This window comes from Denticeps clupeoides, chromosome 2, assembly GCF_900700375.1.
Source record: "Denticeps clupeoides chromosome 2, fDenClu1.1, whole genome shotgun sequence".
Taxonomy (NCBI): domain Eukaryota; kingdom Metazoa; phylum Chordata; class Actinopteri; order Clupeiformes; family Denticipitidae; genus Denticeps; species Denticeps clupeoides.
The window spans coordinates 32,696,857-32,721,437 of record NC_041708.1 but is presented as its reverse complement, the minus strand read 5'-3'; the positions used below and the strand labels follow the sequence as shown (position 1 = coordinate 32,721,437).

Below are 24,581 nucleotides of genomic sequence, written 5' to 3'. Positions count from 1 at the left end.
TTATTAAAAAAATTCAAATTTAAAATGAGCAGAATTTATATTTTACTGGTGGCTTCACCTGTGGCTCAACAGAGCGGTGCATGGGTGGGGTGCGGGCCTGTTGGATGCCCCCACTGCTAAAGGATTCAGATCGTGGGGGCAGGGATGGATCCGAGATCCGGTTAGCCACTTTGTGCTGCAGGGCTGGTGAGCTCTGCCGGTTCAGTTTGGACCTCTCTTCCACCTAACCCCACAAACAGAGTGGGTCACACAGAGTCCCCTGTCCAGAATTTTTATAACACTTAACATGACCCACCACCAGAGTAGCTCACGACAACAAAATGTGGAGGCTGAGTGGCTGTTATTCTGTAATATATCTGGCTTACAGTGAATATATAACTAAAAGATATAATATCAGTAAGGGATCAATGCAGGAAATGACACACTTCCCAAAATGAGCCATATTTAAATACATACTATAATATTTCCTTTTCTAATATGTCCTAAAGGAACACTACTGTGAGATATAATATCAAGTCTTATCACCCAGCCCAATGTTTGTGTACATAGTGTGTAGAAAAAATGGTTTCACAAGCAGACTCACTAAAGACAGGATTAAATGAAAGCTTGTGTGGGTACAAAGGAACCCTGCATGTTGAAGGTTCCAGCTGTTAGGAAAATTCAATCAGGATTGTGATGCAAATCCCTCTAAAGAACCACGTGAAATCACCAAACTCATTTCAAGGCATTAGCAACCATCCCCAAAGCCCATCCTGGAGAACATGCTAGAAGAAAAGAAGGATACCTGGTAGAGAATTAAGTATTGTTAAGTGATGAGATGATTTTGAGGTCATTTACATGAAAAGGCAATTCTGCAGGCACCAGTGCAAACATTGAACAGTAAAACATGGCTTTTATTGGTATTACTGACGCAACAATATCTGTATCTTTAGATTTTAGTGTTCACAATGAAAAGCATTTGAAATTATATTTAAAAGGATGCAATGTCCTAGAATGCATCGTAGCCAATTGCTGTTCATAACTGCCAGGGTGACCTGCATTATGTACCCGTTCACACCCAAAACCTTCTCCCATTACAGTTTAGAAGTGACAGAAGGACAGTGGAGAACCCAGCGAAATCCCCTTTTCCACTTTGGGGGCTTCCGATCAGAAACACTGCAAACACCGCTCTGTGTGACATCAACTTCCATGCACCGTCACCATGGATGCAGGAGTCCGTCCCTCCACTAACCAGCATGTTTGTGCGGACAGCACTTCGGCCACGGGACTCAAGGTCAAAACCCTGCCGGGCCAGGTCAGCCAGGTCAGGCTCACAGGACACTCTGATTCGGGGGACATTAACACCTTGGGGAACATTAACATTTGGAGGCAGCGGCTTCTCCCAAGATACAGAAGAGGAGGCTGCTGGGTAGGAGGGGGGGCGGGTAGGAGCAGGGTTTGGATGGAGGTGAGGGGTGTCGGAATTGTCCCTCTGCGTGTTGAAGGAGTGGTACCTCTTGGGAGGAACGCGAGGGGAGTTACTTTGAGCTCGCTTCATCACCTGGGAATTAGGGCACAAATGGTGTTAAAAGATTCAAGACATCCTCAGGGCCTCCCCTGAAAAGCACTCAATGTAACATTCATTCACGTTTTACATCAGACGTGGGAAGGAAACTGTGCGTATGCACAATGAACACTGGTTTTCGTTTGTGCTGCATGTTGCGAACGTGACTGGAGGTCAGGGGTGTGTCCCACCTCCTTGGCCCAGGCGGGCTTGTCGCTGGGGTTGACCGAGTCCTTGTAGTGGTAGAGCTGCTTTTTGTCGGCTGGGCGCGGCTCCTGCTGCTGCTGCTGCTGTTGCTGCTGTAAGGAGACCAGGTAGGCCCTCTCCTGCTGCAGCTGCCGCTGCAGCCGCTCCGCCTGACGCTGCTCCTCCAACTGCTTACGCTTATACTCCTACAGATAGACAGACAGACAGAGTGAAAGAAAGAAAACGACGAGAAAATGAGACAGGCACATCGAAAAAAAGACGGGCAGACAGACAGACAAAAAAAAAACACAGAGCACAAGAAAAATGAATGAAAAGACAGAGACAGTGAGAGATGGAAAGAGGGGGAAAAAAGAAATAGACAGGGAAGAAGACAGACAGAAAAAGGGAAATATTCACAGACACAAACAGGCAGACAGACAGACAGAGACAAAAATAATAGACAAAGTAGAAGGGGAAACTCAGATAGACAAACAAGAAGGCAGAGACAGGGAACAAAAACCCAAGGACAGATGTAATGAGGACACCGGAAAGACAGACAGTGACACAAGGACAGACAGGGGGAGAGAGAAAAAGATACAATTAAACCACTTGGACTTCAAGGTTAAGACAGAATAAATAAAGTGGGAGACTCTACACATAGAGACATAAATTACAAATGGACACAAGACAGTACAGCCAGACCAAAACCATCTACAACAGGCAGGCTGGACCCAACAAATGTTTTATTTTAACTCATTTTTGGCAAATCGGTAAAGGACTAAAAAGATATGGGTTAGACACAGCTCTGTGTCCTCAACAAAGGAAATATCCCGGTGGGCAGCCATGACCTCTGACATGGTCTAATATCACCATAGTTCTCATAGCCGCAAATGTTCAGTGGCTTATGAAAACTCAGCAACTTCTACATGCAGCTACTCTTAAAATATACACTACCCTTCAAAGGTTTTGGGTCATTTGGGTTCAGAGAGGTCATTATCCTTTTTCTAATGGGAAACAATGACATTTTTTAATGACCCTAAACTTGAAAAACCATCTACTTAATGAAAATGATTTTTTTTTCTGGTTTTCAGGACAATGTAGTTGAATCAATAACTATCAACAACTTTGCTGATCGTAAAGCACCCAAACTACACCTACATTCAGAATAAAAGTAACGCCGGATTACACACAAGGACAAGCCTAAATCACAAAGAGCATAACCACAAGACTGGGGGTTGAAGGTCAGAGCCCCACATCCTCATGTTTGGCTGGTTTAGCGTTTTTTTTTTACCAGGAGAAGTGCCTGTTCCTGCAACAGCTGCTGCTGAAGGATTTCCAGCTGCCTCTGCTCTTCCTCCAACTGCCTTCGTATATACTCCTACCCCAGGCAGCAGCAGAGAGAGACAAGGGGGGAGAACAAAAGCGTAAAGAGTGAGGCAGAGCGAAGTCGCAGAGCGAAGCCACCACAGGTTCCCCGGAAACCTGAGAGTGAACTAGAGAAACGAGAACAAGAGATCAGCAACAGATAAAGAAGAGAGTCAGGGAAACCGAGGCAACCAGAGCAGGGAAGGGGGCAGAATCCATGAACCAAAACACACGACGAGTGACAAGGAATGTGCAATATAGTATGAGAGACATGTTTACACATCTCAGTTATTTCTGACCATGCACAGTAACTAAAAGTGGTTTCTAGCAGTGGTTTTATCTAGGAAATAACATAAAAAAAGCTCAAGATATGATAATATTCTGACAACAGGTGCACAAATATAGGAAAATTAGGTCATTTATCACAGATATTACAGTAAAGATACTTTATGTTATACTAAGTGATATTTCCAATTGTATGCTACAGCACAATCTTTAAAAAAAAACTGTGAACGCTCTATTTAGAGTTTTTGCAAATGTGAGAGGAAAAAAAAGGATGAGGAATTTTAAATAATGGGCACTGACAGATAAGAACAGGTGAAAAGAGAGGCGGCAAAAAGTGAATGAAGACCAACAGGAAAGTGTCAGAGAGAATCAGAACTGGCCATACTGTCACACGGGCCTTGAAAAAACAGTCTGTGGCTTCCGGAGTGGGAATATGATTGTGGGCTCTCTCTGCTATCACACATGGCAGCTCTTTTCAGCAGAAGCAGGGTCTCTAGACAGCATGTTGAAGGTGAAGGTGTACATTTCTAGATCAGTAAAAGGTGCATGGCTGGACTCATGGACCTTTAGTTATTAAATCTTAACTGTCCACCTCTGATAATGAAATTTGGATTAGAGGAACTGTCCAGGAACTGTTTGGTTTTACCCGGTTTACCGCACTGGTTAAATGTATAGTATACAGTATTATATACTATACTGTAAATGTAATGTAAATGTAATGTATTATAATAAGATAAAATTTATTTGATTGAATGTATTTCGGTGTTGCAGTGGGTCGGCAAACACAATTTTTTTTTTAATATATGTTTCATAACATTTGGTGTTATGGGACAAATATTGTGCATGGCTTCAGGTCTTTTTTTTTTTAAGCTTGTCTCCTTGGTTTATAATCAGTCACTGCTGAGACTGGTGGCTCATTGAGATGAACTGAGGATGTGGGAGGAGAAGGAGGGATGGGATGGATGGAAAAATGAAGGGGGGGGGGTCTCCTGCTCCAGGAATGCATGTTAAATATGCATTCCCTACCCTGGAACATTCACATCCCGAGGGATATGAGTCAGATGCTAGAGAGTGGAGTTTATATAAAGAACTGGGGCATCGGGGCATCTCATTCCAGCAGAGAACCAGGCAGCCATCAGCTGGACACCTTCATACACACTCACATACTTTAACAGAAATTCCATTCTTATACACACCCCAGAAACAAAATCCCAGGCATGACGCACTGACGTACATCGCTCTAGACAAGAGCATCTGCTAAATGCCACAAATGTGAATGTAAGCCTGCATATAGACCAGTGAAGAGCATGCATGTGCTGCCATGTGTCTGGTGTGTGTGTGTGTGTTTTATGAGCTTGTTTATGTGTAGAGAACTGCCTGTGTGTTGTACACACTTCTCTATGTGTATGTGAGTGCAATATCTAAACAGTAATTCAGTGTGTAGGTGTGTATTACTGTTTGTACATATGCAGTCACTGCATGTCCTGAGTATAAATAGCATGTGTGTGTTTATGCATGCATGTGCGCGAGCATTTATTTATGCACCTGCTCTCTCTCAGCATGTCTCCTTTCCTCTTCTCTCCTCAGCTGCTCCATCTCCTCGTATCGTCTCCTCTGCTCCCTCTCCTGCTGCTTCCGAAGCTCCCGCTCCCGACGTTGTTGCTATGGAACCAGACACAGATGATGACCAGTCAGACATGGTCTACCAGACTGACTAGGTCCAGCAAAACCAGAGAGGAACTAGAGACATAAATAACCCACTCAACAGGTGGTGGTTCACTGGGCCTACTGGGTCTTCAGCCCTGGTCAACAGGTCTTCAGTGGTGACCCAGCAGTTAAGGAAGCGGCCCCGTAATCAGAAGGTTGCCGGTTCGAATCCCGATCTGCCAAGGTGCCACTGAGCAAAACACCATCACCACACACTGCTCCCGGGCACCTGTCATGGCTGCCCACTGCTCACTTAGGGTGATGGGTTAAGCGCACAAATTTCACTGTGTGCACCGTGTGCTGTGCTGCTGTGTATCCCATGTGACAATCACTTCACTTTTACTTTACTTTTTTCAGGACCATTTCTATACCATTTTATCTTGATAGTCTTTTCCCATTAAACAGACCAATGGCTTCAATAATAGTCCTCCCTCTTAAAGCAGTTGTAAAACCATATGCTGTCAACACATCTAGATTCTGTTGGTGCGTTGACAGTCACACAGTGGTGCTAGTGAAACCTTTGTTTCACACCTATATATGCATTCAGCAATGATGTTGGACTGGATAGTTTTCTGTCTGTTCAGCATTATGCAGTCACAGAAATTATAGATCATGCATATTTTTACATTTCTGTTTAAGTAGTTTTATTCCTGTCAAAGAACTCTTTAGGGTCAGTTAAGGGTTGATTGAACCCAGGGACTGGGGACACATGTGACTGCGTTGTTGATACCACTTCCCAAGCCTGAGCAAATAGGATGCATTGCGTCAGAAAGGGCATCAGGCGTCATTGTGAAACACTGCAGCACAGCACACATTGCACACAACGAAATGTGTCGTCAGCTTTTAACCATGCAGCCATGAAAGGCACCCGGGGAGCAGTGAGTGGGGACAGTGCTTTGTTCAGTGGCATCTTGGCGGTTTGGGTCAGTATCCTTACCCACTAATCCACCACTACCTTAAGATTAAGTAGCAAGAACAGGAGGTGAACTGTCTTGAAAAAACATGCTTAGTCATTAAATGGTGGTAGTAGCCTAGTGGGTAACACACTCGCCTATGAACCAGAAGACCCAGGTTCGAACCCCACTTACTACCATTGTGTCCCTGAGCAATACACTTAACCCTTAGTTGCTCCAGGGGGGACTGTCCCTGTAACTACTGATTGCAAGTCGCTCTGGATAAGGGCGTCTGATAAATGCTGTAAATGTAAATTAAATGATGCTAAGAGTTTGCTCAATGTGAAACCGTTAAACTCCCCTTTACACAATATATTCAGTGCTGTTTGCTGAAACTCATGGCAATGTTTATGTCAAAGTACCAATTAATTTCATCATTTGGATCCATATGTACCCATGACACTGATTAACACTAGAAGTGAGGAGGCGGGACGATGGGTGAGGAGTAGATGCCGGCAGCTGGAGCTGGGGGGGGGGGCTGATTCATCCCCATGGGTCCCCCCATCACTCCAGCTCTACATCACACAGCTCAGCAGCAGCACATGGCAGCACTCTCATCAGACCACCATAACTTGATTTGGGCTCCTCTGTGATATGTGCTGCAGTTTTGTTGCATGATTACGTGGCAAATCTTCCACATTAACATATCTTCACAACATATCTTCAGAAACAAGGACGTGAGTTTGGTGATGAACATCTCTGGATTTTGTGGGGGGATCTGGTGAAGCTGAAGAGAGATGGAGCACATTGGTCACATTTGCAGATGGGTTGTGATGACTGGACAAAATTGTGTTGTCATGCAGAATTCCCATTAATTTGTGTTAATTGTTGCAAATGTAAGATATCTGTCCTGGACGGACAGCTAGAATTTGCCAGATGGGACATACCTTAGTTCAGCAGTCATTTTTGTCATTAATATATGCATCTCCAATACCAGTGCACTGGTAACCGAAGTCTACAAATATTTCAGTGAACTAAAGAGGTTTATAGAAAAGTGAAATTTAGAATAGTTTTGAATGCTGAAGGAGGGTGAATTGTTAATAAAGGATCAAGACATTTTTCAAGGCAACTACAGTATAAGGATGTGTACTCTTCTCGAGCCAGTGCACAACCGGTACAGTGGAACAATGTAAAATCCTTCTCGCACTACCTGCCATAAACGTAGTAAACGTGAGATTTACAGCGGCTGTGTCAAGCTGCAACACAGCATAACTGGATGGAACCAGTTTATTGTCGCACAGCACAGCTACTCATCCGCATCCCACAATCTCCTGCTGCTGCTGCTCGGAGGCAGTGCCATGCCCCCCCCAAAAAAAATACCGTAATGTATGCATCCTGTCCAGTGCACCTCCAACCAGAGCCTTCACCTCTCACCTCTTCAAGCCGCCTCCTCTGCTCCTTCTGCTCCTCGATGCGCTTCTGCCGCTCGGCCAGCAGCTGGCGCTTGTGCTCCTCATTCTGCTGCTGCTCCAGCTGCTGCCTGCGTAGTGCCTCTGACCTCTCTTTGTTGGCTAGCTGCAGGCGCAGGAAGTCCCGCCTCAGTGTCGACTCGCCAGGGATGTTGATTATGGAGCTGTCGGGACACAAAGAGACATCGGAATCATCCTAATCATCTTCATCCCAACGTAATAAGCTCATTAAAAGAAACAAAGATTTCAAACATTTGGCTGCCGAGCAGTTCTCTACAGCTCACAGACTTAAAGGTGCTGACTTTCCTGCATTCCTCTACCTGTGAGTCAGGGGTAAAGCCTATGGGGCCACCTGAGAGAACTAAATACAATGCCTGGACAGATTTTTTTTCAATTCTCTGATTATTGTCAAATCATAGAAGACAGAATTGAAACTCTGAAGGACCATCTTACCTGGGCTCACCCATGTCTCGCTCTTCCTCCTCCTCCTCACTTCCGCTGTATTCATACTCAGTTTCATCTGTCGAGCAGAATTAAAAAATCTCCTCACTCTCACTCTCAGAACATCCAGGGACTGACAGACAGCAGCCCGCCCCTGACTGCCCACTCACCCCGCTCTCCTCTCTTTTTCTTGGTGCGATCGATGTGGTCTTTCAGCTGGATGCGGACCTGCCGCTCGTTGGGCAGGTCTCTGATGAACGTGTGTTTGAGGAGCTGCTCTGTGCTTGGACGCTGGTTGTGGTTCTTCACCAGGCAGCTGTCAATGAAGGACTGGAACTTCTTTGACCTGACAAAATAAGACACTGGCTATGCGGTTGCATATAACAAAGACATTTTTATATAATATATATATATATATATATATATATATATATATATATATATATATATGTGTGTGTGTGTGTGTGTGTGTGTGTGTGTGTGTGTGTGTGTGTGTGTGTGTGTGTGTGTGTGTGTGTGTGTGTGTTATATATAACAAACACGTTTATATAGAGTTGGGAAGTATACAAATATATTGGAAGCACAAATACTTTTCATATATCAATAGTTTATTTGATAATTTTTTACTTTTGGTAAATACATTTTTATCAGGTAATATCTGTACTGTCTACATTTTTAAGAGAGGGCTTAGGCACAGAACAAAAAGATTTCCATTCTTCAATACATTTTTTGCACATGAAGCACGACAACAGACAACAGGAAAACGGCAAACGGCAAACGCTGCTTTATTTAAACTCCACTTCTCTGTTATGCTCTTGTTCTCTGTCGGCAGTGAATACATTAATCAGCTAATAAATATAATGTCTACTCCTTTACAGTTGTATCAATATCATATTAGGTTCAGACAGCTTTGCCAAAAATGCCTGCAAGATGCCTTTTTACATTTTCATGTTTCACTGCTCTTCAACCATAAACTAAATGACAACTGGAAGACAGTCTTCCGATTCGTGTACCGCGCTTTTCCTCAAAAAAAAATTGGTGCCGGTGCCCTAAAAAAAAAGACATTTAAATTTACATTTAAGGCATTTGACAGACGCCCTTATCCAGAGCGACTTACAAGTTGCTTTCAAGTTACAATCGATGGAGTGATCAATTCTGGTTCATAAGGACCCTCGACTATGAATACAATCTTTTTATTCACTCATTGTAGATTCTGGACACAAGTTTGACATTATAAATAATAATAATAAAGTGAAGTGATTGTCACATGTGATACACAGCAGCACAGCACACAGTGCACACAGTGAAATTTGTCCTCTGCATTTAACCCATCACCCTGAGTGAGCAGTGGGCAGCCATGACCGGCGCCTGGGGAGCAGTGTGTGGGGACGGTGCTTTGCTCAGTGGCACCTCAGTGGCACCTTGGCGGATCGGGATTCGAACCGGCAACCTTCTGATTACGGGGCCGGTTCCTTAACCGCTAGGCCACCACTGCCCCATTAAGCACATTACAAGTTAATCTAAATATTCTCTAAAGAGGAAGGTCTTGAGCTGCCATTAGAAAGTGCACAGTGACTGAGCTGTTCTGACCTCAAGGGGAAGTTCATTCCACCACAGAGGGGCCAAGACGGAAAAGAGTCTACAGGGAGTGCAGAATTATTAGGCAAGTTGTATTTTTCAGGAATAATTTTATTATTGAACAACAACCATGTTCTCAATGAACCCCAAGAACGCATTAATATCAAAGCTGAATGTTTTTGGAAGTAGTTTTTAGTTTGTTTTTATTTTTAGCTATTTTAGGGGGATATCTGTGTGTGCAGGTGACTATTACTGTGCATAATTATTAGGCAACTTAACAAAAAACAAATATATACCCATTTCAATCATTTATTTTTACCAGTGAAACCAATAAAACATCTAAACATTCACAAATATACATTTCTGACATTCAAAAACAAAACAAAAACAAATCAGCGACCAATATAGACACCTTTCTTTGCAAGGACACTCAAAAGCCTGCCATCCATGGATTCTGTCAGTGTTTTGATCTGCTCACCAGCAACATTGCGTGCAGCAGCAACCACAGCCTCCCAGACACTGTTCAGAGAGGTGTACTGTTTTCCCTCCTTGTAAATCTCACATTTGATGATGGACCACAGGTTCTCAATGGGGTTCAGATCAGGTGAACAAGAAGGCCATGTCATTAGTTTTTCTTCTTTTATACCCTTTCTTGCCAGCCACGCTGTGGAGTACTTGGACGCGTGTGATGGAGCATTGTCCTGCATGAAAATCATGTTTTTCTTGAAGGATGCAGACTTCTTCCTGTACCACTGCTTGAAGAAGGTGTCTTCTAGAAACTGGCAGTAGGACGGAGTTGAGCTTGACTCCATCCTCAACCCGAAAAGGCCCCACAAGCTCATCTTTGATGATACCAGCCCAAACCAGTAGTCCACCTCCACCTTGCTGCCATCTGAGTCAGACTGAAGCTCTCTGCCCTTTACCAATCCAGCCACGGGCCCATCCATCTGACCCATCAAGACTCACTCTCATTTCATCTGTCCATAAAACCAGAAAAATCAGTCTTGAGATATTTCTTGGCCCAGTCTTGACGTTTCAGCTTGTGTGTCTTGTTCAGTGGTGGTCGTCTTTCAGCCTTTCTTACCTTGGCCATGTCTCTGAGTATTGCACACCTTGTGCTTTTGGGCACTCCAGTGATGTTGCAGCTCTGAAATATGGCCAAACTGGTGGCAAGTGGCATCTTGGCAGCTGCACGCTTGACTTTTCTCAGTTCATGGGCAGTTATTTTGCGCCTTGGTTTTTCCACACGCTTCTTGCGACCCTGTTGACTATTTTGAATGAAACGCTTGATTGTTTGATGATCACGCTTCAGAAGCTTTGCAATTTTAAGAGTGCTGCATCCCTCTGCAAGATATCTCACTATTTTTGACTTTTCTGAGCCTGTCAAGTCCTTCTTTTGACCCATTTTGCCAAAGGAAAGGAAGTTGCCTAATAATTATGCACACCTGATATAGGGTGTTGATGTCATTAGACCACACCCCTTCTCATTACAGAGATTCACATCACCTAATAAGCTTAATTGGTAGTAGGCTTTCGAGCCTATACAGCTTGGACTAAGACAACATGCATGAAGAGGATGATGTGGACAAAATACTCATTTGCCTAATAATTCTGCACTCCCTGTCTTCCTTTTACCTTCAGAGATGGGGGGACCAGGCGAGCAGTACTGGAGGCTTGGAGTATAATAAGGGGTGTGAGGTAGGATGGTGCTACTCCATGTTTGGCTTTGTAGGCCAGCATCAGTATTTTGAACCTGATGCGTGCAGCTACCGGGAGCCAGTGGAGGGAGCGTAGCAGAGGGGTGGTGTGGGAGAATTTGGGAAGGTTGAAGATCAGTCGTGCTGCTGTATTTTGTATGAGTTGTAAAGGTCGGATGTTACTTAGAGGTAGACAAGCTAGAAGGGAGTTACAGTAATTCAGTCGTGAGATTACTAAGGACTGAACCAGTATCTGGGTGGCCTGTGTTGACAGATAAGGGCGGATTCGTCTGATATTGTACAAAAGGAGAAGACAAATTTCAGTAATGTCGAGTGCTGAAGAAATTGAAGCTCTTTTAGCTATATGGACGTCCACAGACATTTGAAAGTGCACTGAGAAAGAAGAAAGAGCAGCAAATGGCAAAATAAGGGTGTGATCTTTGTGGGCCTGACCTGTGGTGTATTATCATGCAGCTTAGACTCGTTCTGGGTTGGTTCCCAGTTCTGCACCGGCTGAGCATCAGAACTGGCACAAACCCCCAGCACCAGTGTAGGTGATAGGAGAGATCGGTCACCCAGTACATAAGCTGGATCCTTCTGAGGACAAGATCTATAAAACCTCCACGCCAGATGTGATTTTTGTGTCACAATACAGTGTCTCTTTTTACAAGAGCACATTCCAATTTGAAGTGGGATAGCCTGGTCAGGCCACTTATATCACATATGGTCTTCAAATGAATCCAGTCCCAAAACTGAGATGTAACCACAGGCACTGAACGCACAAGAGCAGGTCACACAGGCTCTAACCTTGTGCATGTTGAAATCTACAATACTTAATTAATTACAGTAATTAAAATATGAACAACGCCTGAAGCTCCAGAGGTACACAAATTAGGTACAACAAAACCTTGGTTCTCTAACTGTGGTAATCAGGCTCCCACTAGTGTACACAATATTGTTTATTCAAAGCTGCTGTGCATTTCTAAGCAATGTAGTTATTATATTATCTCCAATGTAATATAGTTAATATCATCACTTGATGTGTTTAACTGTAATATTGAAAGTGGATGACTGTCATAAATAATATTCATATTAGCAACAAAATTGCTTCCTGTGTAAACATGTCAGTCATAATGATCAAACCAGGAGAGACAAATATTTTTGGAGCTGGTACTGAGAACTGATGTGATAGGATAAATTCACTTATCCGTATTTGACACTAATGAATTTGTGTGAACAGCTCCTGTCACAAACAGTAAATAATAAATTGAGGACACAAGACAAACCAAAAGAAGGTGAAAAGACCAAATGATCAGATTAGCTTTCTGAGGTCAGGGGTCAGAAATTCTCACAGCTGCTGATGTGCTGCTGCACGAGTGCCACCTGAAAGGTCAGTGATCATAACTTGACCAGGAGCCACAATCCCGTCTGCCGCTCTTCCTGTACACCGATGACTAAAGCGCGAGACTGAAGTGGCAGTGCAACCTCCTCACACCCCCTCAGAGAGAGATTAGATTGTTCCCATAGCACTTCCTGTGTTTGGCTAGAAGGGAATATTGGCGTCTGGGAGTAAGTACAAGCCTTACTCACCACTTCTTGGACTTGAGCCTGGGTGCTGGGTTCCGGGGGATCAGAAACAGTGCCCTCATAGGGTGCATGTCACAAAGAGCTGGGAGGCATGGAGAAAATGTTTTAAAAAATATTTTTTATATTAACAGCTTTGTGCTTTCACTAAGTACAAAAAGTACGCAAAGAATTTGTTTTGATAGGGCATTTGACATAGTGAAATTATGCCCAAGCACAATGGGCATAACCCTCAGTCTATAAATTAAAAATCTAAATACAGGACTCCTAAACTTGATCTTATATCTTGATCTACAGTATAAATAACATAAAACAGTATAAATACAATATAAAAAAAACGAAACATTTTCTTCTGAATTGTCTTATTTTTCAATGTTTTTACCAACAAGGTCTTGACTTTCATGTACAAATAACCTGCTTTGTACTGCTGTATGACATGCTGCACTATGTTCTGTACTTTACAGGAAGTGGAAAATGATGTGTGAAACACTCATTACAGTACACACTGCACACATCGAGATATGTCCTCTGCTTTTCACCCATCACCCTTGGTGAGCAGTAGGCAGCCATGACAGGCGCCCGGGGAGCAGTGTGTGGGGACAGTACTTTACTCAGTGGCACCTTAGTGGCACCTTGGCAGTTCAGGATTCGAACCGGCAACCTTCTGATTACGGGTCAGTTTCCTTATCCGGTAGGCCACCACTGCCCCGATTTATGTTAACTTGGCTTCATGATTATTTATCTTACACCATCATGTTGTCAATGCATTGTGTTATATTACTAACACGTATGCATTCCAATATGATGTGGAAAATTACATTTTTCCCATGATAATGTAAAAATACATAGCCATAAGGTCAAAGCCCATAGAACTATATCCTGTATTGTACGGTCATTCAATATAGTGTTCCTTGCTTACGTGGAGCTCCTTCTGCCATCTCAATGGCTGTGATGCCCAGGGACCACAGATCACTCTATCAATGGAAGAGAACACAAGTCAGAGGAAAGGACTTCAAATTTTTCTGGAGTGAAACCCCCAGTGAGATGAAGACCTCTGTAAAAGCATGACATACACTTATCCAATACCCTTTATCACCATTAAACAATAGGCACCTTGAAGTCGTATGTGGCATCGGGATTCTCATCACAGGCAATGACCTCCGGGGCCATCCAGTATGGCGTGCCAATAAACGTGTTCCTCCTGCCCACGGTGCGATCCAACTGCGCACTCACACCAAAGTCCACTGCAAGGTGAAGAGTGACCACACATCAGACAAGGGGACATGGGCCTACTGTGTACGGTAACTAGAGGAAAGTACAAACCACCATCTGCCTTCCTGCCACTAGTTTCCAGTCACTGTCAGCGACAACCTGCACCGTCTTATAAAACCTGAACGGCAGAATGAAATCGGCTCTCTGTCCCAGAGTGTCAGCACGTCTCAACACGCTCTTGCTTCCAATCACTAATCACAGGTTCAGTCTGCTTGGAGCAACTGCTTGGAGCAACAGAGCGTCAATTTACCACTGTCCCAATCAACTGATAATCTATCGCATTCTCCTTTACCAAACGCTGAGGACTTCTCTAATGGTGACCATTTCTAATAGTGACCAGATATAATTAATGATGAACCCTAATAGCTACTCCTTACCTAGTTTGACCTCAGCATTCTCTGTGAGTAGCACGTTTTGGCCTTTGATGTCTCGATGGATGACTTTATGCTGGTGGAGATGAGTGAGACCCTAAACACACAAAAAAAAAAAAGCGTGATTTAAAAAAAAAAAAAAAAAAAAAAAAAAAAAAACACCTCTGTCAAGTTGTCCTTTGCATCCGAAAGCATTGCACTCACCCTCAGGATCTCCCTGCAGATGTAGGCGGTCCACTCTTCCTTCAGGGAGTTCCCCTTGGTGTTCTTAATTAGGTCGGTCACTGAGCCTGCTCCACAGAACTCCATCACCAGCTACAGGGAGACAGACAACCCCCCACATTACAGTGTTAATCAATTACTGGCATGTGAGCAGATTTGCGCTAATGACCGCAGTCGTTTTAATTCCTGCAGCTGTGCTAACACCATGAGAGTACAACTGTGCCGGACTCCAGAGCCTGGGCCTAAGCAAGACAACTATGCAGCTCGCAAAAAAGGGCCCGACACTGAACACAATAAAGGTTGATTAGGCTCTTATCGCAAATGTTCGTTGCTTAAAGCGCAGAGGGCATGGAAACGGGCCTGCATTAGTCGATATGATCAGCAGCACCGGTGAAGAGGCTCGCAGGCTGTGGAATATGACAGATGTAGTCAATAACAAAGACAGCGTGGCTTCAACAACGTTACAAAAGAACTTTGTAAATAATAAATGTACTGAGTAATGTTTAATGAGTGTAGAACATTGCGCCTCTTTGAAAATTCAGCCCTTTTGACACAAACCAGGCACAGCACTATTGATAGATGCAACAACAGGAGCAACTGTGTCAGAACTGGGAACTCTTGGTAGAAGGCGGGTTGGTCTCATGCTGACTTGGGCTCCAAATTCCTAAATTTGTGGGATGTGATGGGAGATAAAAATAAATAAAAAAAATCCACAACTCAAAGGACTTAAAAGATGTGCTTTTAACATCTTGGTGTCGGATACCACAAGGCACTTATAAAGGTATTACAGAGTTCATGCCTCGACACTTGTTGGGCATCCATAAATGCCCGACAAGTGTAGAAATCAGTGTGGTCTATGCCTTTCCTTGAAATAGTATGTTATTTCAGTTTCAGTTCAAGTTTCAGTAATCGATTTTATTCAGACATTTCTGAAGATACTTCATTTCAGGATAAATAAATAAAGGCTGTGTAAACACCAACACAATACATCTATACCTGCACCAGCATACATATAAAAGGGAACACCGAATGATTGCAGTGACAGTACAGAGCTGGGAAGTGTCACAGAGAAATTTGACCTCAAACTGATACACTGTTCATTCTGATTCGCACCTTGCACTGTAAGTTGTTCCTACCAAATTGAACAAAACAACCCCCCCTCATACAAATGAATATTCCCCAGCTCATACCTCAGTGTAGTGTTCACAGTTATAGGGGTCAAGAAGATACCTTGTGTAGAGCAAAGGAAATCAAACATTTTGATAATGTTTGTTTTAAAATGGTGTTTTCCATTGAATTACAGTCAAATATGACCATTGATTTCAGGGCAACTCAAGATTAAGTGTCTTGCTAAGGGACACAACGGTAGTAGTTGAAGTTGAGATTTATGGTCACTTCAGCTATATACATGGTAGACAGTACATAGTGAAACGAAATAGCAGTTCTCCAAGAACCTGGTGCTACATGTAACACTTGAACGATTGGACAAAGTAGCTGGATTGAACCTGCAATCCTAACTAGAGGAGTTCATTTAGTTCAAGGGCAAGGTTGCTACCACCCTATCACATGTGAGGTTATGCTTATACAGTAAACAGAACATTAAAAACAAAACCAAAGCATTTCATTTTTTTTCACACCCTTGGCATTTTTAAACCACTTTAAATCAGAGTATGGGGGTGGATTTCCAACAGTCCTGTGTTGATAACTTGCTGCTGCCTTTCCTCCAAACCACTCAGGTTACCGATCATCTCATGAAACTGGATGTGATGCGAACAACAGTGTTCAAAGGAGTCATTCATCTCCCTCATAGTCTCCATAGTCTCCAACTGGTAGCTCATATACAACCAAACATCTTTACCTCAACTGATCCTGTTAAAATACAGTGTAAACATGCCAACAGCTGCAGTTGAGAGACATGTGCACATCTTGCCAGCTCATTCGACAGTTAACAGTGTACTCAGAGCATCAGAGCATTTTCTCACCCAGAGCTGATCATCTATTCCCGGCGCATTCTTCTTGACAAAGGCCCCATAATAGGTGGCGATGTTGCGGTGATGGCTGTACTTCTTCAGCATGTTGATCTCCGCCTTGATTTCCTCCTCCTCATCCTGACAAGGAAAGGGTGATAAAGATGAAAAAAAAGAGGAGCCAGAAAGTATGAAGTAAAAGGAGAAAAGCAAGAAATCTTATTTTGACTTACTCCAGTGACATCCATGACCTTGATAGCAGCGAGCTGGCCCGTCTTGACATGGCGGCCCTAGAGGTGGGGAGAGCGGAGGGGCATTTTAGTTCAAACTCACACACCAGCAAGAACTTCAAAAACACTACAGCTTAGACTGTGTGTTTCTTTATATGCAAGTGCATGTGCGAGAGACAGCTTTTTGGCAAATGATTGAGTAATTCCATTTTTACACTTCCGATGATTGAAATACATCCAAATACCGAGCTTGGACCGTTATGCTGATAGCCAACCCACCCCCTCTTTTTGGTGACCACCCTGTCACCACACGACAATGCTGTGTAGATTAGCAAAATCATTATGCAATCCAGTGGTATTCTGGGATGGCCGAGCAGAATGTGGAAATGGTACATTCGGCCCCAGGCAGAGTGTTTTCTTATTATGCTCTCAATCTAGAGCTCGGGCACCAGGACAAACCATCACTCTCGACACAGCGACTACAGTGACCATTCGCCATGGTCACGTTTCACTTAAACGATCAGCAACAGCACAAGGAAGGACTTATCCTGCAGAGCGGGCATCGGCTTTTATTAGCCCTTATTAGCTAGCGAACTGAGAATTGCAGGAAGAGCGGGCATATGGCGGCACAAACGTGGAAACACACTCTACCATTCAGGAAAAGAAAATATTACTAAATGATTACGAAAGTCATTGACAACCCTCAAAATTATGATTTTTATTTTTTTCGAAAACAAACATGTCAAAAGATACTCTATTGGCAGAAATTACAGCATTATCAGACTTTGTGCACAGTTTGTTGCTCTCATTCGAATGATCAATGAACAGACTTGCGTTAGTGAACAAATATTAATGCAGATATTCCAGTTAATCAATTTTTAATCAATTTGATGTTATTAGGACAAAACTATTGTTTTTCCATCGGACACAACAGCATTTCTATGTGTCCCTAAACAATTGTATTTATCTTTGGTTGTGTGCAATAATATTCAGTGAATATTGCCTGAAGGAATTATGTACTGTGTTAACTGAACATTTGTGATTCAGCTCTTTCACCTCCGCATCCCCTCAAGCGCACAAATCTGGTGTTTTAGTATTTATATTCTTAATATTTTGTATTCAGTACGGGACCTTTTTTTTATGTGTGTGTCTGTATTCTGTGTATTTATATACATACGTGTACGTTAATGTGTGTATTCATTCTACTTTTTTGCGATATAACTTATTTTTAACTAGCCATTAACTGAATAAAATTTATAGAATTTATAGAATAAAGGCATCTAATGCCATCTTTTCTGGCACAAAACAGAACCGAACTGGAATCAAGAGAATACCAAAGATATAGCTAAGCTGGAGCTAAAGAGACACCTTGCCTCTCGACCACTGGATGCAAGGACCAAGAGAATTTTACATAACCCATCACCCCCGGCTTCACTCCATCCTCACAATGTCAACTGGAACAGGCTTAAAAATCAAGACACGGCTCTGCTTACCTTTCCAACAAGCATCAACTCATATTTTTGAATTTGTTGAAGGTCAACTGTGTGGTGGGGTCTGCTGTGAGATGGTGTCCTTCACAGCAACCATATCATGATCTCCTCTAGGAAACTCATCTGCAGAAGTTAGTTATAAATACTGACTATAGCTACAGACCTCATTTCACAAGAGCAATAATTAGGTAACAAATGAGCCATCCATACACCTTGTGATTAATTTAGCCAGGTCAGGGTCATAGGGAAGCGTGAGTCTATTCGAGTACTATTTCAGGAAATGATGCAAACATACATATACAACACAGGTTACTTTAAGTTTTAATAAATGCCATTTGGGAACTATGAATGTTTTATAATAAATGAAATCATTTAGGCGATTAAGCATCAGTTTTCACAAATTACCCTGACCCAACTTGCCCACCAGGCTTTCCTCCCAGTGATGTTATTACATAAGGAAAACTGGCCATGAGCGCCATCACTAGATAGAAACTTATCCTTCGGCTGTACCATGTCTGTCCAAAAAAAAAAAAAAAAAAAAAAAAGGCCGCTGGTGCTTTTGAGCGTCACACTTTCTGTCTCTCATAATGTGACAGAGGTCTGATGCCACGTGATTGCCAGCATCCACCGCAGTGCTGTAAGTGTTGGGAAATGGCCACAATGACTGTGTGCGTGTGTGTGTGGCTCTTTTGTCTTTTCTACAGATTACTCCGCTCATCCACCGCTGTCAGAGGGAATTGCTGTGCAGTTTCATCATTGTGCCTGTGTGAAACGCAGCCAGCCTCCTGGAAGCGGCGGCGGCGGCAGAGCGGCGTCTGGCCAGGGCAGCGCTGCTGTGTGTCAGGGGTGAGAGTGTCACGTGTCCACAACCCCAGATTTACATCCAAGCAAATCAAAAGCAAATGATACAACCATCTCTGTTTTTCTTTAATTGGCCAGGGTCAGAATTTTAGGTCTCACTCATGGTGGAGCCTCAACACTCAAAAGAAAAAGATGCAGACGCAGACACACACACACACACACACACACACCACTTCCTTCTCGGTAGCCTAGCAACAAGCCTGGCAGGTTCCAGAGGCGGGTGGCTGAGGACAGATTCTTGATTTTCACACTGTCGGTCAGACAGGCTGTACTGGCTGCAGAGATATGTGACCTCCTGATACCCCTTCAGCCACACTGTGGCACTTCCAGCAGTTAATCCATGCATACATACATACTAAACACTGCAAGCCACCACGACACAACGAGTACAGAAATCCGCCCGGACCAGCATGCACCGTATCACTTTTTAACTGCACATACTGAATGTTGTAGGAACATTCATGATAAGAGGGCTGCGCCAGTTAAACCATAAGTAGGGTCAGACTGTGAGATGCTCGTGTTTTGGGGAGACTCCTGAACACCTTGTTCTTATAACATGACAAATGACCTTCAACTTTTCATCCCCACAGACCACACTTGTGGAGAATCTGGGATGGTTGCGATAATATATAACCACAGACAATAATTCAACGCATGGTTAGTGAGAATATTTCTGCACATGTAAGTATTAGTGGATTCTATGGGACCAAGCTTACATTCGTACCCTGCTTTCTCCACAAGGTGACCTATTCTTCTGCTTCGGCAGATCGATTTCACACCATAATATATCTAATTACATGGGATGTAGACTAAATTACCCAAATGATTATAGGTCTGTCAAAAGTTCTCTAAACGCATCAACAAATATCCGTTATGGTGTGTTATGCAGACATTTAGTGCAGCGACCAATCAGGTAAAAATGAAAGCACAGGTTAAAGCATCTTTAAAATGAGCAATGATGGCCACCTCTTTGCTTAAGAGAAGCATTTTACCAGCATATCATACCCTTGCACAGACATCCCCTTCAACACCTTTAGAGCACATTACCATCAATTGTCTTTTTTTATTTGATATGCTAATCCAGTTAACGACCGTATTTGATTGAGCCTTCATCAGCAGCATAGGAACTCCATACAGGCACTGAATAGGATGCCAGTCCACTACAGGGTGAACAAACATTCAGACCTGCACACAATACACACAGTTTGGTGGGCCAACGGAAACCCGACCTGATGCCAATGGTGTGACTACAGTCACTGTTATTTAACGGTGCATTATCTAGTAATCTATCCGTGCTTTGGTGTGGATCTATGTGGGCTTTGGAGTAGACCTGCTATAAAGGTAGACGCTCTGTCTATAGATTAACTTGATCACCAGAATGCATTATAAACAGTAGATTTACCTACTCTGCAGACTCGGGAGAATGTTCACAACATTCTATTTTATGTTGTCCTAATTTACATATGCCCCATATACACCACACATACATATTATATACACACACACACACACACACGCTGAGCTGGGATTTTAAATCATAAAATAGGGCCCATGAGACGCCGCATATAAAAATGTGAAGTGTTCAGAAAGTGTCTTATCATCGAGGGAACCCCTGTGTGTTTATTGCTGGTTTAATATAAAAGCTTTGGGCTGAATTAGGTCTGATGTGGAGGAAACGCGAGTAGCTTCCTTGCACCGAGTGCAACATGAACATTTACAGCAGCTATCACAAACCAAAATCATAGTCTGAAAAACATCACTTTTTATTTCAAAGGTAAGGAACTAAAAAAAATGTATTGTTTCCACCAGTTCCATGCCACTCCCCTTTTCACCTTTTATTTCTAATTTCACTCGCATCCCTTCCTTAGATCTTCTTCTCGCTCTCTCTCTCCCAGCTGTTCACTTTCAAACTACATGTGACCGTGGAGACATGCGGCCTCGCTGCAGCACGCCCTGACCCAGAATCCACTTCTCCGCCTGCACACAGGGACACCGTTTTTAATGGAGCTCCCAACCGCCCAAGATGGCATTCCATAAGAGGAAGAGCCGCACGGGACCCAGCGTGCACAAACCGAACCCTCCCCTCCTCCCACTGGCCTACTACCGCTGGCCACATTCGGCCCAGCTTAGCAGGCAGGGAGGCTTCCTCCTCGGTGGCACGCCCGCTACTCTACCCAGCTCCGTGTCACGTGACCGGGGGGGGGGCTCTAGGGACACGGCAGAGCAACAGGAAAGGTCTGACTGCTGACAAGACAACGGCACCGCAGCTAATGAGTGCGGTGCGCTGTCTCCATGGCAGCTGGGTGAAACAGGATAAACTGTCTGTGTCTGTGTGTTTGAACTCTGCATCAAGTCCCGATACGTTCATACCGCTTCGTTGTAGTATTGGCAGTAATTTATCAAAATGAACGAGTGACGTACGAATCCGCCCTTACCTGTCAACCCAGGCCACCCAACTACTGGTTCAGTCCTTAGTAATCTCACGACTGGACTACTGCAACTCCCTTCTAGCTGGTCTACCTCTATGTACCATCCGACCTCTACAACTCATACAAAATGCAGCAGCACGACTGATCTTCAACCTTCCCAAATTCTCCCATACCACCCCTCTGCTACGTTCCCTTCACTGGCTCCCAGTAGCTGCACGCATCAGGTTCAAAATACTGATGCTGGCCTACAAAGCCAAACATGGAGCAGCACCATCCTACCTCACAGCCCTCATTACACCTCGCACTGCACCTCGTATACTCCGAGCCTCCAGTACTGCTCGCCTGGTCCCTCCATCTCTGAAGGTAAAAGGAAAACATTAATCTAGACTCTTCTCCGTCTTGGCCCCTCGGTGGTGGAATGAACTTCCCCTCGAGGTCAGAACAGCTCAGTCACTGAGCACCTTCACACGGCAGCTCAAGACCTTCCTCTTTAAAGAATATTTAGATTAAATTGTAATTTTCTTGTCAAACTTTGTGTACAGAATCTACAACAGAGTGAATTAAATAGATGTATTCATAGTTGGGGTCCTAGTGAACCGGAATTGATCTCTTCATCGATGGTAACTTGAAAGCACGTTGTAAGTCGCTCTGGATAAGGGCGTCTGCCAAATGCCGTAAATGTAAATGTAACAAAGCTCGATTGCCCTTCCCTACCCCCACACAAAACCCCGCCCACTTTTAGCTCTTAATTATGGCAGAATTGCCAATTAACAAAGCAAGGGTACAAAATATTATTATATTTTTTTAAGTTCATGAAAGGACCATATTACCCCCCCCCCCAATGATTCATACATTTCCCTGTACCTCTATTGGTCTGGATCCCTTAGTCTAGGCTGGGTTTAGTTAGGAATGTAACATAAATGCGTTGCTGTTGTGAGAGTTTCTACGTGCCAGATTAACCCAGTTGTGATGCTGACTCCACCAGGGGCCTGGAGTGCTGTGAGCCCGTCCGTTACGCAAGAGCAGAGCAAAGCTGGGTCAGGTGGGAGAACCCATCCCCTTTAAAAAGCCAGTCCTGTAAAGCCGCAGTGTGTGACTGATTTTGTTATTAACCAAGGAAGCGCATGAACCCCCCCACCCCTATATTGTCACACTGCCATCAAAATGCTGGCAGAAACATACATACAGCCTGTTAACTGAAAACAGGATGAAATATGAGGAACAGGATTTGATTATTGTGTGTTAAAAGTCGTCGCGATTCGAACCCTCACTGTTCAATTACAGCTTCCTTCAGCACTTTCCTTCCAGCAAACCCTCCACAGTGCACCTCTGAATGAATGCTCAACAGGAAAAAGAATTTAGGAAAAAAAAGGGGGCTAATTAAAATTCCTCCAGAGCGCCGTTCACATTTTTGCAGGCTCCCTTATTCATCGTTCACAGAGCAGATCCATTTCAACTAGGCAGGGATTCAAAGCTGCACAGATCTCCACCTGCGCTCGAGCATCGCCAACATTCCTGTATGAAATCGAGCACTAAACACATCTTAAGGCTCCAGTTCACACCATCGCCGAGTGAGTGACTCCCACACACAAAAATAAAAAGGAGCACATCTTCCCCTGCGTCTCTATGTATTTGGACTGGTAAGCCCACACAACGCGCTAAACGTACTGGAAGGAGCAGGATGTGCGAATACAAGATGAGCGTCTCGTCCGGCAGTGACCTTACAGAAGATGATGGTTTATTTGGGTTGTCGGGACTGTTGTACCGGGGTTATAATATGGCAAGTGCGACGTCCTGCATGGGCTGGTATTGATTCTTATGCCTCGCCGTCTCGCATTCAACAGCTCCATCTTGCTTCCCTCCCCTCTGCCTCTCCTCCACTTGTAAAAATGTATCTACAGATCATACGCTGACCTGCAACGCCCCTCCGTTAAAATCCTATTCGGTTCCTATCCTATTCAGTTCAGCCACCATATCACTCCAACCGTTAATAGCGGTCGATTTTCTCTGACAGCTATAATGACATCCGGCAAAACCCGACTGTCCAATTATTGTTCTGTTAATTTCTTGGAGTACTATAAGAACAAACACAAACCAGATGATTTACAGCATACACGTTTCTTTGCATTTTTTTTTATGTAAATTGAAAAAACTGGGGCAAAGCCTATTTAATTTCCATAGTGTACAGTACTGAAAACAGAAAATTAATATCTTTCAAAATACTTACATTTACATTTACAGCATTTATCAGACGCCCTTATCCAGAGCGACTTACAATCAGTAGTTACAGGGACAGTCTCCCTGGAGCAACTTAGGGTTAAGTGTCTTGCTCAGGGACACAATGGTAGTAAGCGGGATTCGAACCCGGGTCTTCTGGTTCATAGGCGAGTGTGTTACCCACTAGGCTACCACCACCCTACTACACTAGGCTACTACCAATACTTGGTGCCTTCTACCAGTATAGACCACAAATATAAGATGACACCAGATGTACCCTGAAGAACACTTTCAGGAGTACATTTGAATTTTGTGAATCCTTCAATTGCAGGTAATACCATTAAATCTTCTTTTAAGTTCAATCAGGTCCACGATTGACCAATATGGGTGCTAATGTTTGTGGACCCGTCTTCCAAGCATTCCATCAATATACCCCTTAACCAACACTAGTACACATAGCGCCCCACTGTCAATGTTTTTTTGGAAGCTGACCAACCGCCAAATCAGAATGGCAAAAAAAAAAAAAAAAAAAAAACTATATATTTTTTTTTTTTTTTGTTTACCCCATTCAAATGATGTCACTCATGCGCATTTGCACAGTCGCCAGAGGCCGTGAACAAGGTCGCTAAATACTGACAGCTGCCGGACAGAGGGGTGGAAAGGTCAGGCCAGTTTGCACCCACAGCCATGTACACCAGGATTTGGTGCAACTGAGCGCCTGATCCCCTGCACCCTTGCAGTTTCCTGTGGAGTCCCACCAGTGATTGGAGGGAG

General features: G+C 43.6%; 1 protein-coding gene across 8 annotated transcripts in view; it reads right to left on the bottom strand.

Annotated features, from left to right (window-relative positions):
* tnikb (TRAF2 and NCK interacting kinase b) overlaps positions 1–24,581 on the bottom strand; it is a 53,237-nt gene that overhangs the window by 15,145 nt on the left and 13,511 nt on the right. For 5 of the 8 annotated variants that reach the window (XM_028958661.1, XM_028958619.1, XM_028958644.1 and 2 more), the window contains exons 3-17: positions 16,814–16,870; positions 16,596–16,721; positions 14,596–14,706; positions 14,398–14,488; positions 13,862–13,992; positions 13,668–13,722; positions 12,755–12,833; positions 8,060–8,235; positions 7,902–7,968; positions 7,414–7,612; positions 4,925–5,041; positions 3,021–3,107; positions 1,735–1,935; positions 1,232–1,540; positions 59–223 (exon numbers count right to left, since the gene is read on the bottom strand). In XM_028958661.1, the coding sequence (XP_028814494.1) occupies positions 59–223; positions 1,232–1,540; positions 1,735–1,935; positions 3,021–3,107; positions 4,925–5,041; positions 7,414–7,612; positions 7,902–7,968; positions 8,060–8,235; positions 12,755–12,833; positions 13,668–13,722; positions 13,862–13,992; positions 14,398–14,488; positions 14,596–14,706; positions 16,596–16,721; positions 16,814–16,870 (1,971 nt within the window). The remainder of the gene's footprint in view (positions 1–58; positions 224–1,231; positions 1,541–1,734; positions 1,936–3,020; positions 3,108–4,924; positions 5,042–7,413; positions 7,613–7,901; positions 7,969–8,059; positions 8,236–12,754; positions 12,834–13,667; positions 13,723–13,861; positions 13,993–14,397; positions 14,489–14,595; positions 14,707–16,595; positions 16,722–16,813; positions 16,871–24,581) is intronic. The other 3 variants (XM_028958637.1, XM_028958669.1, XM_028958677.1) reach the window with 3 other exon arrangements.